This window comes from Trachemys scripta, chromosome 10 (assembly GCF_013100865.1).
Source record: "Trachemys scripta elegans isolate TJP31775 chromosome 10, CAS_Tse_1.0, whole genome shotgun sequence".
NCBI lineage: Eukaryota > Metazoa > Chordata > Testudines > Emydidae > Trachemys > Trachemys scripta.
Genome location: NC_048307.1, coordinates 4,358,770 through 4,378,760, shown reverse-complemented (window position 1 = coordinate 4,378,760; position 19,991 = coordinate 4,358,770). Strand labels below are relative to the sequence as shown.

The following is a 19,991-nucleotide window of genomic DNA, read 5'->3' as shown; positions in this document are numbered from 1 at the left end:
AAAAAGTTTCACCTCACTTAAAAACTATGTGCTTACAAAATCAGACATAAAAACACAAAAATGTCACAGCACACTATTACTGAAAAATTGCTTACTTTCTCATTTTTACCATATAATTATAAAATAAATCAATTGGAATATAAATATTGTACAGTACTTACATTTCACTGTATAGTCTATAGAGCAGTATAAAGTCATTATATGAAATTTGTTTGTACTGACTTTGCTAGTGCTTTTTATGTAGCCTATTGTAAAACTAGGCAAATGTCTAGATGAGGTGATGTACCCCCTGGAAGACCTCTGCTCTGCGTACCCATTGGGGTACCTTTACCCTTGGTTGAGAACCACTGGTCTATTGTGTTTTGTAGTTTAGAATTACAGGGATTTTCCCCAAAAAGGAGTGATTATCCTCTTTGGCTAGAGAACACAGAACTTCAGTGGGCCAGCAGTCAGAGAAGATCATTTTTGGCTAGAGAGAATTCTGTTTTTACTGCATTGTGATCGCTACTCTCCAATGCTGTATGAGATCACAGATCGTATCTACCACAATAAATCAAGAATTATAGTTTTAGAATTTCTTTCCTATGGGGTATATTGTAATGAAAACATGTTTGCAATTTAGATTAAATAACTGTTTATTATTCCTTTGAGCATTTTTCAAAATGTATTATAAACAATGAAAATTGTTTCCTTTTCTACTTAAGGGGCTTAATTCAACAGAAAGTGCATCTAGATGCCAGACAGATTTTTTCCTAAAATGGCCCCTAAATAAACTTTTCTAAGAAGAATAATATAAAACAGAAAGATCAAGAAGATATAGGCCCATTTGTAAAGTTCAGTAATAAACCTGTTTCTCTTTTACCAATCTAAATACATTTAACAAAATACAAATATTGCATCAAACATCTTTTTTTATAATAATGTTGTTTCAATGCAGTACAACCTTTTTAAATCCTTCCAGCTGTTAAAAAGCCAAACAATGTTATTTTCTTCCTTTTCCTGACAAGCTCTGACTGGCCTCTACAGGATCTGCTAGTTTGCATGAAAGCAAGTTCACTCTCAATCCGGTTCTCAAACTGGGTGACAAAACCAACTGTAAAAATAAAGAATTGTATTTTTTCTGCAAAACATTTCAAAACCTCTTGTTTTAAAAGTTATATACAATATCACACACCTAAATGAAGCATATTGCTTATATGCTTATAAATATCAAAGATAAATGCTTCCATTTTATGGGAATCAGAGACTGTGTGGGCTAAGGAGAGGTACGTGTTATAAAGAGTTAAGTTTAATGAATGTTAAATAAAAGTTTGAAGCCAGGTTACAGTAGCTCCATAACAGGCCATTTTATAAAAAAAAAAAAAAAAAAAAAGGAGGGGGGGGAGTACCATACAGTGCACAGTAAAGTGTATGATTTTAAAAAAATCAGGAATGTTGCATCAAAGCAGCAAATGTTTTAACAATTCACTTCTCCAGCTGTGTGGGTCTGTATTATTGCCATTCCCAAGACAGCTAGAGACTCTAGATACTATCATATTCCCTTCCCCAAAGGCAAAGCCATGTGTTTTTTGTTTTTTTTTTAAGTTTTAATTTGCATAATTAAATGCGAAAGGTAATATTTACACAATCCTAGACACAGTACGATATAATCAAACATGTAACTTGGTCCCTGATCCTACAAACATACACATGCTTAAGTTTATGCACATGAGTAGTCCTAATTAAGTCAATGGTACTAATATGTTTACAGTTAAGCACATGCACAACTCTTAAGAAGGGCCCTAGTCAGCAGTGGCCAGATCCTGCAGGCCTCACTCAGATTTTGCCTGAGTAAGGCCTACAGAAATAGCCATCCTGCTGTCAAAACCCAATAATGAGGACATTTATTTTCTTGTATTATATTGTATTATACAACAATTATATGCATATAAATTCATACACAGTTTAACTGTCAACAAGTACACTAGTTAACTATCTTTTATTTTAATATAAAAAAATCCTTTCCCTAACTGACACTAACAAATGGTTTACTTGTTTAGTGATAACACTACATACTTACTTTAAAATAAATTTTGCTTCGTTCCAGAAGAAGGTACCATTTTAATGCTGTCTTCTGCTCTTCCGTCAGAGTGAGGAATTCATGGACCTGTTGAAATGATCAAACAACATACTTATTTCTGAAACACATAAAAATATACATGTGAGTGAAAATCACTTTCAGAAGATATTAGAATGACCACAAACCTAATGCCCTCAAAGGAAAATGTAAAACTCATTGTTCCAACAATCATACCTCACCGGAAAAAAAAAAAATTAGCAAACAGAAACGCTTCCCACCGACTGGCAGATGGAAAGAGAGAGAAGCTGTTCACTTTAATAAACTTGTAAAGCTATCAAATATCACAGAGATGCATGTTTTATAATTACATAGATATATTGAGTAGAATAAACTGCTTAATGTTCAAGGAGGCAGATTAATAGAAATATCAATTATGTCTCCAGGAAAGTGTAATTTTTAAAATGAAAAAATAGGGATCTTCTGTTGAATGTCTTTTAATCAAAGTAAGGTTTTAAGAGGATCGGCACCGTTATAAATTCTTAAATAAATGTAAACATGATTCCTTCTTTCTAGGCATTTGTTAGTTCCTATTCTTTGACAGGTGCAGTAGCTATACAGTAGAATCTCAGAGTTACGAACCAGAGGTTAAAACTGACCAGTCAACCACACCCATCATTTGGAATCAGAAGTACATGATCAGGCAGCATCAGATATAGATATATATATATATTATATATATATATATATAATATATATATAAAAGCAAATACAGTAGAGCACTGTGTTAAATGTAAACTACTAAAAATAAAGGAAAAGCAGCATTTTTCTTCTGCATAGTAAAGTTTCAAAGCAGTTTAAATCAATGTTCAGTTGTAAACTTTTGAAAGAACAACCATAACTTTTTGTTCAGTTACAAACATTTCAGAGTTACGAACAACCTCCTTTCCAGAGGTGTTCGTAACGTTGAGGTTCTACTATGTAAGGAGTACAAACATAATATAGCAATACTAGTAATTTTTGGCTTGCTTCACACAGCTTGAACTTCACACTCTTAGACAGATCAGATCAAGCAGGGGAAACTGATTTCTATTATTTACCGTGCAACTTAATGTTTCCTCAGCTACAACATCTGAGAGGTTACATGAACGTAGAGTGCCTGTGTGATCTGTAAGATCAACTAGTAAATCAAAACTGGTAAAGACAGACTTAGCATCTGAAGTGTTGTCATTGCAGAAAGTGCATGTGTTTGACATTTCATTGACCACATAGTGGCACCCTGAACTGCAAGGAACAGGAAAAGACAAAGTATTAATTACAACAGGTATACGGTTATTTATTGTCAATTTGAAATTGTTCCCTAGACCACCTGACCTTCCTCCAAGCCCACCCCTCCAATGGACTCTTCCTTCCAGCCAGATTCCTTCATCTTTTACACTCATACAGAGACAAACTGGCCCTTACTCTCCTCTCTCCCTCCAAAGGCCAGAGAGGGCAGGTCTTATCTCTAATCATCTCTGGCAAACTACTATATCTGAAACCCTCCATTCAGGGCCGGCTCCAAGTTTTTTGCCACCCCAAGCAAAAAAAATTTCCTGCGCCCCCCCAAACCCGCCCCAACCTTCCCCACTCCATTCCAACCCCTTCCCCAAATCCCCGGCCCCACCTCCTCCCCCAGGCACACCGCATTTCCCCTCCTACACTTCCCTCCCAGGCAAGCCTGGGAGGGAGGGGGGAGAAGCGGAGTGGCAGCACGCTCGGGGGAGGAGGCGGAGATGAGCTGGGGGTGGGGGGAAGCGATTCCTCTGCCCCCCCCAGGGTTACTTCCTGCGGCCCTCCCCGCGCCCCCCACTCCCCCCCCCCCCCCCCCCGGGCCGCCCCCCGGGTTTTTTCCACCCCAAAAAAAAAAAAAAAAAAAAAAAAAAAAGGAGCCGGAGTGCTGCCCCTTGGAAAGTGCTGCTCCAAGCACATGCTTGGAGCGCTAGTGCCTAGAGCCGGCCCTGCCTCCATTCTAACAAGACCAGATCTTCCCTCCCCCTCCCCCCCATGCAGAGAAGTTTCATTTTACTTTCCTGGAACTAGGCTAAACATTGTTTGATCTCAGTTGTGTTGGGGTAAAGGAGAGGAGGGTAAATATTTTTTATATAAATTTAAAATATAAACAGCTGCTTACCACCTGTTTCGTATAATTTTAGACGTATCAGTATCAATGTTCAATGTAGAAATATAAGCATAAATAATGCCATAGACTGGTTCAGGTTTTCCCTCATTCTGCAAAGCTTTTACCTTTAACTGCTCCACTGTATAAATGTCAACTATAGTCTGCACTAAAGTTGAAAGGAAAATGTTAAATATGTCCAAGAAAACACCACTAAATAAAAAAAAAAAAGGACAAAGTTCAAAAAGGAATATTGGGTCTGATCTAAAGCCCATTTGAAATCAACAAAAAGACTCCCATTGACCTTAATGGGTTTTGGATCAAGCTCATAATTAATATAAAAAAGTGAGACATTCAATAAAGAAAATACTGAAGAAGTAAGAGCTCCAACCCAGAGAAGATAAGTTTTACTCCAAAACATTTTCAAATAAAATATTTGTCCTATTTATTGTGTGCTTCCTTTTCTAAATATATTCAGATATAGGTATTTTATATATAATAGTTTGCCCTGTCTTTTTCTTATTTATTCAAATGTATTCAGTTTAGGTCTCTTTCCCCAAGGCCAGTGCATTTCCAAGAATAGTACGTCAAGCTGTTTGCAAGCAAGCATAGCCACCCACATTTGAGGTACACAACATTGCCAGGCAATTTGTAAAACAGCTCGATAATGGTCAGGTCCTGAAATTCTTAAACAGGTGAAATTTTCCATTGAAGTCAGTGAGTTTTATCTCTATAAAAACAGCTGCAGGAACAGGCCCGAAAAGCAAATGACAGTACTACACAACCGAGTCACATTAAATCAAAGGAATATCTGGAGGAATGCTTACAATTTATGGATTCTCTTAACTGATCCTCAGTTATATCATCCAAAGCTCCCGTTGCTGCACTCTCTTTTATGAAGTTGAAAAGAATATTCGCTTCTGGTGTGTCTTGAAAATATAAAATAAAAATTAACTATGAATAAATGTCCCCTGCAAAAAATGACAAATAAAATGTCTGAATTCTGAAATTCTTGCTATTTATTCTGGTAGCAGCAAGGCCACATCAGTCTGCAGTGAGCAGAGAGATGCTTCTCTCTTTCATTCTCCAACCATTAATACATATATGGGACGCACGAAGGAAGTGTAGATGGAAGTGCAGCAGGGAAACCAGAAATTATTGTTCACTCGGCACCTGACTGCCCCTTCCTGCAAGAGGGGAAAAATACTCTAAAAATATGAGCAAAATGCTACAGTAGCAATGCCATACCATCTCAGTAACACAAGACAAAGGCCTAGGAGGAGTGGGAGGGCCACTTAGGCCAGGGAGTCAAAGTAAAACAGGCCCAACCCTTCCACACAGATCTGCAAAGCAGAGATTCCCCTGTGCACCATCCACGCACCGCACTTTTCCCTGGCATCAGGACCAGCTCCAAGGTTGTACTGCCATTCTCTCTCCTGCCATGACTACACCTCTTTATGGAGTTCTTGTCACAGTGAGGGAGCTAAGCATCTATATATGCGCCAAATGTCCAGAGACTGTGGGGCACATTCAATAAGAAGTAAACTGTGTTTAGCAGCTCTTGTCTGACTTTGTCTTCTCTCCACTCCCCAAAATCTAGAGTCCCCAACATATGATGTTCACACAAGGGTCTTCCGTGGACTCGAGTGAAGTGACTGGGAGCCCTGCTGCTGATCTGATGTTCTCCTGCACAGACACCGACTCGGCTCAGATCTTCACACGTTCACTCCTTCCACCCCACCCACACAATGGAATGAGAACATCTGGCTCTCAGAAACGATGCAACTGTTAATTTTACAAAACAAGTGCAATGCTATTTACAGGAGAGACAAAGCCTTAGCGAATGCTTCCAACTGGTGAAGATGACTCACTGTGTAGGCAGTTAGTGTTAGATCAGGCCATTCTTTTCTTAGTTAAAATTAAATTTTCATATGTCTCTGCAAACAGACAAATTATGAATACTCTGGGCCAAATTCTGCACTCAAATGCTCACATTCATTGCTTACTGAAATCAGAAGATTCATGTGAGAATCTGAGGGCTGAATTTGACCCAAGAATTCTACCTATTAACCTACAAGTTCTTTTTACTGGGTTTGCATTTTGTACCTAATAGAGAAAGAAAAAAATATTCATGTTACAATGCTTAATAGGAGACTCAGCTAAGTTTTAACTTCTGATTGGACAGTTTGCTAAATATTACAATGCTAGGTGTTATAGAAAAACCATTAATAGGTGAGATAGACAGAAATTAGCTATTGTATGTGGTGACATTTTTCTTTAGCTAAAGCTTCAAAATGTCTTTTAAATTCTAATGCAAGCTAAATTTGAACCAAAAAGTTAACACTTTCACTTGAATTATTTATCTATTAAGCCTACAATATGTGGGCTTTAACAATCTCTTACCTGGATTAGTTGTAAAAATGGTTTTTGATATAACAGTCGCAGTCATGCAGTTCCTAAATTTGTCAAAATTTATTCTCAGCTCTGATGCAAATATTACTGGACACAAAAACATAATTCGTTGTTATTTTAAATAAGTATCACACTAAAGATAAAAAACAGCAGAAATCTTTCACAAAAACATAGAAAAGGGATACCTGTTTCTCGTGGCATCCAACTCTGCACAAGCTGGATAGATTCATTATCCCAACTAAATTTAAAAAAAAAACTGTTTATTTAATAGTGCAAGCATTGGGAACATGGGTGGCAAAATATGAAAAATAGTAGGGATTAGCATTTATGCCATTAAGGAGCATTTATTCCCCTCATTCTTCCCCAAAATATTAAACAAAGATCTAATTATAGGTGAAAATGGTCAGAATGAGCCCAGTCCAGCCTTTAATTGTGCATGAACACGTCTGTGTGCATACCATTATTTGTATATGCAAACTACTGGGTTTATATAACCTGTATTTGTATGCTATGTGCACAAGCACAAATGCTTTTGGGTGTACAGATTATATCACCTGTACACCCAAATGGTTATACAAACACAACTACAGGCATATTTTGAAAATATAGCCCATCAAGTAACTACAAAACTGTCCTTCGTTATTTCTAAGTGTTTGTTTTAATTTTAAACCCATTTTACCCTAACTCCACTTCCCGTTATTAATTCTGCTTTAGTCTTTTATCATCTTTTATATTTCCTTTTTAACTGTTTGGTTTGTGGAGGAAATGCACTGCACCTACAGCTATTTTGAAATGGCAAGTGCTACATAAATGCATATCTAATAGTATGTTTACTTTATATTTGCTAGGAGATTTAATTATAAAACTGTTTACCTGTGAATGTGCTGATAGGCATGTATAAGTACATTCATGCAAAGGTAGACCTATGTTTGGGAGCAAACAATACACCTCTTTGCATAAATAAAATGTCTATTGGTCTGATTGGCAACAGTTTCTTTATTATTCCATACCATTGATGACCTTTCATAATTTATTTGTAGCTCAGCTTCACTCTGACACTCTTGAGCTGTAAGTTTGTCAATAACTCATAGAAATAGAGAACATATCCAAGGTCACTATCAGATATCCTTTATATGTAATATTGTTTAATGGATACTTCTGCCATTTAATAAATATTGCTGCCTCATCACAGTGGCCACCCAATTAATACTGTATGTCAATTAACTAACTACAAGATTATGGCAATATTTACTACATTCAATTTATTCTCTCTTTATCTACCCTTGCTTTAATTGGTGTATTTGAATAATAATTTAGTACATAATTTACCAAATCATTGCAAAGGATGACTCTGTTTCATCACACAGCTTTACTTCACACCTCTGACCTTTCCTTTTGTCTGAAGTGGTAAAGTACTTTGGCTCCCCAACCTTGAAAAGTAAGAAAAATATTACTATTCACCTAAAATATATAGAAGAATTAAAAAGAATCAAGCCAGAAAGGAAGAGTCAAAATGATTAAAATATATAAAAAATGACAATAAGCAAGAATACAGAAGGAGTTTGCATCCCTGACCATCTTAGCTAAGAGCCACTGATGGCCTGTCCTCCATGAACTCATCTAATTCTTTTTTGAACCCAGTTATAGTTTTGCCTTCATAACATCCCCGGTGACAAGTTTCACAGGTTGACTGTGTGTTCTGTGAAGAAGCAGAGTTTGACGGTGTTGTCTTTAACCCCCCAGAGAAAGGGCCAAACTTGTATATTTCATAAAAACTGAATGAGTTATATATGTGAAGGTATCCACAGACACTCTGGTTTACTTTGAAAAAATGTTGATTTCCAGATATGTATATCGTCTATGCATGTGCTGAGATGATCCCAAAACATGTGTGATTTGGAAGATTTCCATTCTCATAAATCTCCACTGAAATCACCTATACAAAACCTATTTACTGAAAGTACCAGGATTTGGCCCAGCGTGTACACTTGAATGTATTTCAGAATAGCGGGATTGATGTTCATAGACAGACCATCAGTACAGTAGTTGCAATAAATTCCTGAACATCTTTTGTGATCTCAAATATGCAGGTGTACCTTGTGTTCTCAAACCTCTTGATATTATATTTGCAAAGCAAATCTTTTAAGCTACAGTATGTGTTGGTGTGTGCCTGCAATTAGACGCTTTACACATCCCAAAGAAGTCCTAGCATCCCAAAACTTAAATATTACATTTATTAACTAATTTTATAATCTAATTTTTACTTTATAAAAGTGGACTTGTATGTATGATATGAACATTGAAATACGTTATCCCCTTGCATTTTTGTATCAGATAAAGCAATATATTATATACACATCAATCCTTATGTTGCATTTTCTTATGAATATTACAAAATAATTAATGTCACTTGTTACCCTTACTTTGTATTAACTCAATCCATATGACTGCAGACCAAGACAAAAGAAAATCATTCCTTCAGGCAGCCATGACCCTGTAAATCTAGATCTACACTGACATCAATCAGGGCTGCAACAGAAAAAAAAAAAACCTCTTCATTTTGTTGTAGCACTTCTAACTTACCGACTTCACTGCTGCAAGCACATTAATGATTCTTCCATCAAGGCTTTGCCCATTTGCAACAATGTCACCCAGAGAATAGTAATCCTGAGGATTCTTTACAGGTAGATGCAACAGGGAAAGCAGCTTGGTGTCCACTTCATAGTGGCAACAAATTTTGACCGCTGAATGAGTCTCACTGAGCAATAATTTGTAGCAGCTAAATTGAATACATAAAAAACTTATTTTACACATCACTAGTACACTATCCAGTGAAAAGTTACATCAATTCATAGCAAACAATGTCAGTTGATGTTTTTCTATAGGATTATTACTGAGGATGATAAAAAGTTAGGAAATGCAAGTTGTTATATCTTGATAACAACATGTCAGTTTTTCATCCTAAGGAAAAATGACATGATTATGTTACACTTCATAGATATTTACTACCAAGAAGTCAACATGCATTATTAACAATGTAAAACATAAATCCATCAGCCTTTCAGCACTTCACAAGTAATTTTTATGTTGTGATATATACTCCATGTAATGAAACATTTAAGAAGTGCTTTACAATGTGTTAAATTACATACTATTAGGGTAGCAACTCAGTAACAATGTCTATAGTACTTAGATTGTAAACTTTTTGGGACAAATACCAGTAATACTACTACTACTACTAATAAACACACACACACACACACACACACACACACACACACACACACACACACCATTAGCCAGGATAAAGGAGTTCCCTCTCCACAGATTCAAATGCCTGAAGAATATCTGAGAAAAGGAAAAGGTCCTTGCTTTTCCTTCTCAAACAAATAACCCTCAATCGATATCCCATGCTGGAATTTGGGTAGATAAGGTTTGACTCAGTTGTTCAACATCTGTGACAAACTCCGCTCTGAGTTAGGACTTACAGGGCTAGTTAATCTCATTGTGCCATCTCAAATTTTCAGATATCTTTCACAAAGTTAACTGAAACCAAAATAATGGTGATACCATGTAAACTATTTTTAAAAAATAATGCTATAGTGTACTAAACTGCCTTCCAGCTAAAGACATGCAAATGGCTTTTGACAGGATTAAACATCTTTCCATAAAATTATTAAGTGTTTAATTAAACACAATGGGGCACAGTCATCCTTGGAATAAATTCAATTAACTTCAACATAAGCTACTGCAGACATAATGTAAGTCATGCTTAGCTACTGAGGATCTTTACTATATTACTACAAAAGCCAAAGGTCCACATCATGACTAAATACGTTTTCCTTGTAAGACTGTTTGGCAGAATATAGAACTATATATTGTTCAGGACCCACAAGTGAATGACGACAGACACATGGATACATTTTAAACAGCAGGCCACAACTTTATTAAAATGTAATGTCACTGTCTGCCCCGTTTCCCCATACTAGGCATCTGAAGTGGGTCCAGTGTGGGTTTTATAGGGCAACTACCATATAGCTCACAACTCTCAGGGTATACTTTTCACTCCCTATCCCAAGGATTTAACTTGCTCTTCTGAATCCTCTCACCTTTCCCCCTCAAAGAGGATAGAGGGTCCCAAAGAGGGACCCCATTCTGCAGGGACATCAGTCTTTTTTTCACAGACCTAGGATCCACCAGCAAAATCCTACATCTCTAACATTCTGGTTGCTGGCCCTTTGGCCTTTTATCCACACGGGACACTGGCCATAAGTTGTGATGACTAACATTCATAAAGTTCCTCACATGAAATTCCTAAATTCTACACCTATTTAACATAATTGTGTCTCCTGGACGATAGGAGGAGGGGGGGGGGGGAACCACTAGGCCACAGCCAATGTGTCCCTGAGGGAAAAAATTCCTTCCTGATCACTTAAACAGGTGATCAGTTAGACCCAGAGCAACCTAAAAACATAATTCCCATATAACATAACAGGGAGAGGGGGTGGGTTCAGCTAAAAATAGACAAGAGGCTTGAAAACCCTAGACCATGGTTTAAATAAATGACTGGGGGGAAGCAATAGCCACTCTCTCTAGCTGGCCAATGGGCAGCAGAGCACTCAGTACTCCAGTACACACACCCCCTTTAGCCAAAAGTTGTCCAGCACCTTACAGAGCCAATCAAGTATCCCAGCCGTTAAATCGGTGGTAGTAGTGGATGGAGGAAAGCATGGATGCATAACAATCTTGCAATTTTCCAAGGGAAATTGCCTTATAATAACTGTCTAGTCTGACAATTATAGACAATATTAATCGTGATCATTCCACAAAAGAAGCTGGAAGTCTACTTTAAATTTACCTAGGAGTTGTGGGATTGAATTTTTCTTCCTTTTCTAGTTCCTTTGTTTGCACTAAAGGATTTTCAATTGTCACTGAAATGAAATATAACATAGAAAAATAATATTAAATTATTTTAAAAGGAAGAGTACAGATATGTACAGAGAAATGTATCTAGGCAATTGTTTATTTGTTTTAGGTTAGATTGCAAACATTTACAGTTATTACAAATATTTTAAAAGTGCTTTAAGAGTGAAATTCTCACCTGTGCAGAGGGGTCACACAAGGACAATATACCATGTCTCACTTAAGCCCTCAAAATAGAGCTTCTGTGGAACTAAAGTGGTGCACAGTCCTTGTGCAGGCTTTTTTTCACCCTATAGGCCTGATCCAAAAGCCACTGAAGACAATGGGACTCTTTCTACTGATTTTAAGAGACGTTGGCACAGGACAAATAAATCAGGAGCTTTGGGGATTTTTTTAGCGGATTGAGTTGGGGATTTTTTGGTGGGGGGAAGGGATTGTATCTAATCATTTTAAAAAATTACAACTGAAATAAAAATGTGAGTAAAAATGCTAAATTATCTTAACACCCAATTCACTTTTAATGATTAATAATAATTGAACACAATGTTAAAATGTGGATCCATTAACTATGGATGGGTTCTGAGTGGCAATATTCAGTGTTTATATCTGGGGGAGGGGTGCTGTTGACAACTGTTGTAGCTTTGACTTTAAATTCTAAAAGGTTTACTCCCTCTTCCTCTATATTTATGTAACTGAACAATTTGTTTCCAATTAAATTGTTCTCATAATCATCAGATGAAAATATAGTAAAACCGCAAACGCATAACGCTGATTTACAGGAAAAAATATTCAAACAGAAATACGTTAAGAGTAAACTCCAACTCACCACAGTCACCTACTCTAAAACTTTCTGAAAGCGATCTAACATACTCCTCTCTGCCCCAAGAATTTACATTTATAAAGTAAGCTGGTGAATCTCGAATGGTAAAACTGAAGGTGTATCTCTCAGATCCAATGTCTAAAAAGAGAAACAATGCTTTTAATATCAGATGTGCATCAAAGCATGTCAATTTAATCTGATATTAGTATTATTATACTTGCCCAGATTTTACCATAACTTTAAATAAAAGTGTTAAATAAGTTAGGGTACAGAACTTTGGTAAATACCACTAGAGGTCAGCAGATCTTTTAATTATGAAATTTGGTGTTCACGAATGGGAGCTGTCTGGCAACAATAAATACTATGGTTCAAACAGATGCTGTGCAAGTCTCCCCACACTTGGCAAAACACTTGTCATCCAACTTTTAATGGACTATTATATTATGTAACATCATGTACATTTAGGAGTGTAATTCAGTAGATATGCACCAAAAATGTTATGTGTACATCAGAGAAAGATTTAAGATCAGCCAACTATAAAAATATATAGCAGTGCAAAATGATAAAGCAACACTAAACAGAGAACATATTGAGCTAACTTCTCTGCCGGTATAACTCCACAGCGGTCAACAGATAAGAGAATTTGGCTTACAGCAACCTCCCCAGCAGTAAAAGTGGCATGAAGAAGTGTAGGTATGAGGCAAAAAAAAACCAAACCTCATGGGTTGAGATCCTCACCTCTGCTCCAACCCCTTTACACTGCTCAAATGGGCTGGAGCAGGGGTAGGCAACCTATGGCACGCGTGCCGAAGGCGGCACACGAGCTGATTTTCAGTGGCATTCACACTGCCCGGGTTCTGGCAACTGGTCCGGAGGGCTCTGCATTTTAATTTAATTTTAAATGAAGCTTCTTAAACATTTTAAAAACCTTATTTACTTTACATACAACAATAGTTTAGTTCTATATTATAGACTTATAGAAAGAGACCTTCTAAAAACGTTCAAATGTATTACTGGCACGCGAAACCTTACATTAGAGTGAATAAATGAAGACTCGGTACCAGGGCCAGCTCCAGGGTTTTGGCCACCCCAAGCAGCCAAAAAAAAAAAAAAAAAATCGCGATCTGCGGCGGCAGTTCGGCGGGAGGTCCTTCGCTCCGAGCAGGAGTGAGGGACCGTCCGCTGAATTGCTGCTGAATTGGTGGACGTGCCGCCCCTCTCTGGAGCGGCCGCCCCAAGCACCTGCTTGCCAAGCTGGTGCCTGGAGCCGGCCCTGATCGGCACATCACTTCTGAAAGGTTGCCGACCCCTGGGCTGGAGCATTGATTCCCCCAGGGCAGGCAATCAGGTGAACAGCCTTAAGGCTGCCTCTGGAGGACCTGTTCGCAAACCCTTGCAAAGATGATATGCCTGGGGACAGAAGGAACTCATTGTGGGACAGAGCCAAAGTTCTGCAGAGATTCCAGGCAGCAATGCAGCCCATACGGTAGTCTTGGGAAGCCACCATAACTTAGTTATACCAGGGGCCTCTCCCGCATTTGGAACAGTCCAGGATCAGGAGGGAGCAAAGATGACAAAAAGCCACCTTTGCTCCCTCCTCCTGCTGGGCTGCTATTTCTTTGCTGATACAGAATCTCATCCATGAAGCTGTCTTTGAATCATGCTGCACTGTAACATTTGTTATTTGTAAGTTTTCAATAAAAACTGTCTGGTGATCCACACACAGCAAGAATAATTCTGATCACAATTACACGGAGACATATCCTGGTATGTATTGTGAACCACTGAATTTAAAAGTTATGCAGACATGTTCCTAGAAAGGATTCTTCTTCTTGGGAGTGCCAGCAGCAGGACTGAGCAGTGACTGTCATGGAGACTGAAGTAGCCTCTCTCCCTGAAGACATTTCCTAACAATATCTGTGCCATACCTAGGGTGACCAGATGTCCCGATTTTATAGGGACAGTTCCGATAGTTGGGGCTTTTTTCTTATATGGGCGCCTATTACCCCCCAACCCCTGTCCCGATTTTTCACATTTTCTATCTGGTCACCCTAGCTATACCTGTTCTCTGGATAAACAGACAACCTCACTTGTCAGTGCTGTCAGTTTGGTACCTTTCAATTCCAATAAATTACATACAAAATACTGTTCTCATACAATTTTAAATGCATGCAGTGTATGAATCTGTGCCATTGAGATCCAAACAGCCCTATTTGCTTCACTCTTCAAAATACATCCTTAACACTTCTATTAAGACAAAGAATTAACATAAAAAACAGCAACATTTCTGAAATGTTCTCAGTTAGAGTGGGGCCAAAATTGGCATCATCTCCCCCATGCCCTGAGCTGGGGTTAGGAACTATGGATCTCAAGCACCTCTGCTTTGGGGTTTTGAAAAACAAAACTGATGAGAGTTTTGCCAAAATAATACTGTTCCTTCTGTCTCTGAAAAAATAAGTTTGATCTTTTCTATTTTTTTAACACAAAGAAAACTAAATATTTTTTTGTTGTAGTCATACCAGCAAAGTTACATCACATGAGAAACTGAAATTAAAAAAAGAACTCTACTTTTTCGGTCTGGAAAACCTTTGACATCTGTTTTCCCAATAACTACACCGATTATACTCTGAAAAACAAAAAAGATTATAGAATACAAATATTAAACACAGATGCGTATGAGAAATTAGATTTCATGGACTTGTTATACTCAGATGATAATAAACATATTATTGACTGATAACCATTTTAATGTATTTATTCCATAGTGCCACATAAATGAATGGCTTAAACATAAACATTCAGTTTTATAAGAAAAAAAAGTAACTAGTACAAAATGGTAAAAGAGGCCGAAACATTTGCCTGTGTAAAAAGCCATGGGAGGAAAAAGGTTACCTAAAAATGTCTATAATTTTGGCTGTCTTCCCCTCAGATAGGCAGGGATAGCTGGACTATGTTGTGGGCATTGCATGTGGCTCCCAAAAATGTACTGGGCCAAGATCTGCTTAAATTCACAATGGAGAGAGACCCTATGGCTTTCAGCCTCTTTGTTATTATTTATATTACTGTAGCAGTCATTGACCAGGATCCCATTGCGCTAGGTGCTGTACAAACACAAAAAATGGTCCCCGCCCTAAAGAATTTACAATCCAAGTATAAGAAAGACAACAGATAGATACAGGCAAATGGGGAGTACAAGGAAATAACCCACATTGGTCAGCGTAATAAGCAGTGGTCTCAGCACACCACCAGCCTGACCTCCTGAGGTCCCTTCCAACCCTGATATTCTATGATTCATGGTCAAGTTTTTTTGTAGGCATCACAGAAAAGGAGGTTTTGGAAGCAGGATAATGAGGTAGCTTTGCAGATGTTTATGCAGAGTGCCTACCAAGTGTGAAAGACAGCATGGGAAAATAAAAAGCACAAAGGTGGTTGTTTGAAAATTTAACAAGTGGGCAATGGAGACTGGCATTGTGGGCTGACCAGAGCCAGGAGTCAGCATCTCAATAGTGGATGAGAGGTGGTAAATTGAAGAGGATAGGATGTGAAGGCCTAAAAAGTGAAGACCGTCAAGCTGCCTACCACTTCTGCAGTCTTAGCATCACCAGTTTAGTTCCCACTAGTTGACCCACTGCCACTAGCTCTCTAGGACCATTCCAGTGGTCACAGAGCATGTATCATTTATATTTGCATTTTGGAATGGACAACATCTCTGCATAGCACGTGCACTTACATTCAGTGGATGTCCCTGCAATTTTGTTGTTCCAGCAACTGATGGAATATATGACCCAGTTAATTGGTATTTGCAAATGTAACAATTTAGTGGTCAATTCAGGTTGAATTCTGCACTAATTTACAACCCCATGCTAGCCACCTATTTCCCTGGAGGTACGCAGTGCAAGTCTGCTTAGAACCTGAGCCCATGTTTATAGTTTACTTTCAATCACTAGGTGGAGCACGGTAACTGTCCTATCCTATAGTTATTTAAAGGATTTCATTAGAAGCATGTGTTTAATACAGTGTAACTTCCTTGAGGTCTTCAGAGCTTTCTTTCATACCGCGTTTTCTATCAATCCACATAACATTATTTAGTTTAAGCCAGGCTGGACGGCAATTAAATGAGCTTGCAACACATCCTGTATGTCATTGCTGGTAATAGGGAGCTAGTTCTTGGAATCTGAACATGTGATTTAACGTCTTCTTAAAAACTTTAACCTGAAGTATAATTTATTTCAGCCTCTCCTAACAAAATAAAATTACACTACAGTAAACTAAAAACTAATTTTAACCAATTAAAATATGTACTCATTAGTTTAACATGTATTGATAGATTTATTGTTTTTTAAATTATCCACCCATCAAAAGCTAATTAGAGAGTCAGGTTTAATTTGTAGTAATTGGATGTTTCTTAGATGAAAACAATCTGCTGCACTCAAAAATTACAATTTTGCTTTTAAAAGAGAATATATTTTAACTGAGCTGGTAGATCAATTTATTTGTGAGTGATGACAAACGACAAACACTTCAATGCATTTTGCTGGGACAGGGAGAATTTATGAAAAGTTGAAAAATGACAGCGCCAAATACCGAGGTGTGTGTAAAAACCTCTCCTCTGCTTCAGTTCCTTTTGTGATTACCCAGCTTTCATTATTTAAAATAGACAAGAACATCAGACTAAATTGTCCTCTCCCATAGAAAAGCTGTGGCAACCGGGAAAGTATTTGGAAAATTCCATGTGTTTTCAACTCTGTTTCAATGTCATCAGAACTTCTGTAGCATGTATGGCCCTGCAACCATGCAGATGCCCTTAGATCTGTGGAGATATCTGGATACAACACCACAGCTCTCAGTGCATCCAAGCTGAAATTCAGTCTCTGTTCTCCAGGCTCCTGCACTGAGTAGCACAAAACATTTGAGACATGCTGTCACTGGTGGTCTAGTGGAGACCATTATAGCCCACGACTGAGGGGACTATGAAAACTGGAGATGGAGTTTCTGGAGCAGAAGGAATGATATAACCCAGAATATTAAAATCTAAACTTGAAAAGCAAAGAATGAAAATTAAATATATGCACTGGGATTTCCTATTTTGATAATACAAAGTCAATGAGCTAAAATGCAAAGGACAGTTATGCTAGTTTATATTATAGGCCTAATCTTGCAAGCTTTACTCTCAGGAATACAGTAGTCTTGGTCCTCACTCAAAGTGTTAACAGTTAAATGATAGAAAACATAATATAGATATATACAGTAATAAATCTAAACACAGGTCATAGAACTAACAAGTAGTACTAAATTTCGCTGCTCAATGAAATTGTTTTTTGTTGCACCTCATTCCCCTTCCTTTTCTGTATGATATCTTAATGTATTCTGAGGCTGAGTCCTTATCTTCTTATAATTTATTAAGGGTCTAGACCATTTTTTGTTTTAAATAATTAAGAAATAATAATAATAAACCCATTGGGTATATAATCTTGAAATCTTTACTCCCACTGACGTCAATAAGAGTTTTGTCTGAATAAATAAGGACTTCAGAATTTGGCCCAATGGGACTACTTATGTGAGCAGAGGTTGCAGGATCAGGCCCTATGTCCATAACTTGTAGCCAAAAAATATCACACATCCCTGATGTGTTGTGACTACATAGTCCTGACTCTGTATGTGCAATCACTAATTCAGCATTCATTTAAAATGATACAAAGAGGTCTCTGATACTTCCAGATAATGAATTGCCCAGTCAATATCTATAGTTGTTGTACTCGCACTATGGACAACAGCAGCAGCAATTTTCATTTTCCTGCTGTGTACACAAAGAAGGTACGGTACTTTATATCTAACAATTACACTGATGCTATGAGTTTCTAAATACCTATCAATTACATAGTTTTGCCGTAATAGAATATAGTCAGATACAATTTCATCGGAGAACAAAAGTACGATGTTGCTGAGACTTACAGGGCGAGCCAAATTTGGATGCAGATCTGAAAGCGCAACAAAGTTGTGTGTTGAAAGGGAATAGGCCATTCTTTATCTGTAATTTGAGAAAACTAATTTAAATCTAAACATCAGAACAAATCACTTTGAATTATTCATACTGAAATTGTTAATAGAAGTAATTTTCTATAAGAACTTTATTTTGACATAAAGAAGTTTGACAAACAGCACCCGTCTTCTGTAAAAGTTTTAAATGCATTTCAGGGCTTCTGAACTAACTGTTTTCTTACGGTCCATGTTTGTATACATAGTTATTATTAATTTCATTTTCCATCCACATTTCCCAGAGATATTTTGGGGTTTTAGTACTGAATGACTCTCTTAGGCCCTGACCTTGCAAATACCCACACTGCTTTTCCTACATGGGTAGTCCCATTGAATTTAATGGGACTGCTCACCTATATAAAGTTACTCAGATGTGTAAAGTGTTTCTAGAGTTGTAGCCTTAATTTGAAGTTATAATTAAATACATATTTTTTAAAAATGAAGGCCCTATTTCCTTAGGCGTATTTTTCGGCAGCATGATCTACTTCTGGCAGTATGAAAAAGGGTTTCTAAAGGATGTTCAGTACTAGAACACACTTTTTTCTTGTCCTCAATTTTTTTCATTTATTTACTAGAGTTTTGAAATTAACAACAATGTAATTTTCAAGATGCAAATTTTAATTGTAAAGGGCCCACTCCTGGGAAATACCGAGCACCCAAAACTCCCACTTATGCCAGTGTTGGGCCATAAATGCTTTGTTAGCCTACCTGAATGTTTTTTTGTAATTTCGGTGTTTCAATTCCAGGGCTGCTTCCTGTGGCATTTATTGATACTTTGCAAAGCGGTATCAGATTCCCTCTTTTATATAAGGAGCCATCAAGATGTCTAATACATAATAAGACATATTATAAGTAAAAATAATTGAATAATTGTCAGCATTTTTCAGAAGACAGACCTGTAAAGTCTGGAGACATCCTTCTTACAACTCACAATACTTGATACTTTGTGAGAGTTTTTAGTTGTTTTATCCTGCACCGCCACCATTATATCTTTCGTAGTTATTGGAAATCTCTCTCTCTTTCCTTTTTCCAGATATTATATATTTATATATTAATTTTCCTTTGACAGCTCATATGAGTTTTTAAAGACATTTTGTTAAGGTGAGACTGACTGCAGTAGGAGTTTTGCCTGGTCTTTTGTGGAAGGTCTTTGTCAACATCTAATTCACCTTACTTTCAGGATGTCAGACACTGAACTCACTGATTGCTTCTGTTAATTATAGAAAATTAGGTAAGCTTTCCAGACCTCCTTGAAATGAGCAGTTAGTTTTTTTTCTCCAAAATGAAATAAAATTTCCCAAGGCAACTACTAAATATCATCATCATGACATCATATGAAAATTAACAGGATAGGGATGCAAGCAGGACTATGAAGAGTAGCAGAGGGAGATAAATACAGTACTTCCTATATGGAAGCTCAGAACATCCAGTACACATTTAAGGAATTTTAGGATTCTCACATTATGGTTTAAGTAATTTTTGAGATCTTCATTTTCTCAATTGATTATGATCTATTATGAGAATCACAACAGAAGCCTGTAGTGATTCCAAGCTATCTCCAGTGTCTCTATACAGCATTCTCAAAA

The 19,991-nt window shown here is 37.3% G+C and overlaps 1 protein-coding gene across 1 annotated transcript; it reads right to left on the bottom strand.

The window, feature by feature from the left end:
- Nucleotides 1-641: 641 nt before the first annotated feature.
- MEIOB (meiosis specific with OB-fold) lies at nucleotides 642-18,390 on the bottom strand. The gene is made up of 13 exons (XM_034785007.1): nucleotides 18,322-18,390; nucleotides 14,938-14,995; nucleotides 12,376-12,507; nucleotides 11,485-11,557; nucleotides 9,210-9,405; nucleotides 7,956-8,056; nucleotides 6,812-6,864; nucleotides 6,618-6,713; nucleotides 5,042-5,143; nucleotides 4,230-4,383; nucleotides 3,157-3,340; nucleotides 2,060-2,146; nucleotides 642-1,093 (listed from the first exon to the last, which is right to left on the bottom strand). Exons 1-13 carry the CDS (start codon nucleotides 18,388-18,390, stop codon nucleotides 983-985), a joined length of 1,416 nt encoding a protein of 471 aa, XP_034640898.1. The 3' UTR covers nucleotides 642-982.
- Nucleotides 18,391-19,991: the final 1,601 nt, after the last annotated feature.

Bases quoted from the DNA above. Each gene is read 5' to 3' on its own strand.
- MEIOB (XM_034785007.1), bottom strand. From the start codon at position 18,390: ATGGCCTATTCCCTTTCAACACACAACTTTGTTGCGCTTTCAGATCTG. The intron at 11,558-12,375 runs GTGAGTTGGAGT...ATTTCATTTCAG, and splicing joins TTTTAGAGTAGGTGACTGTG to TGACAATTGAAAATCCTTTA. The intron at 2,147-3,156 runs GTAAATAATAGA...TCATTTCAACAG, and splicing joins AGGAAACATTAAGTTGCACG to GTCCATGAATTCCTCACTCT.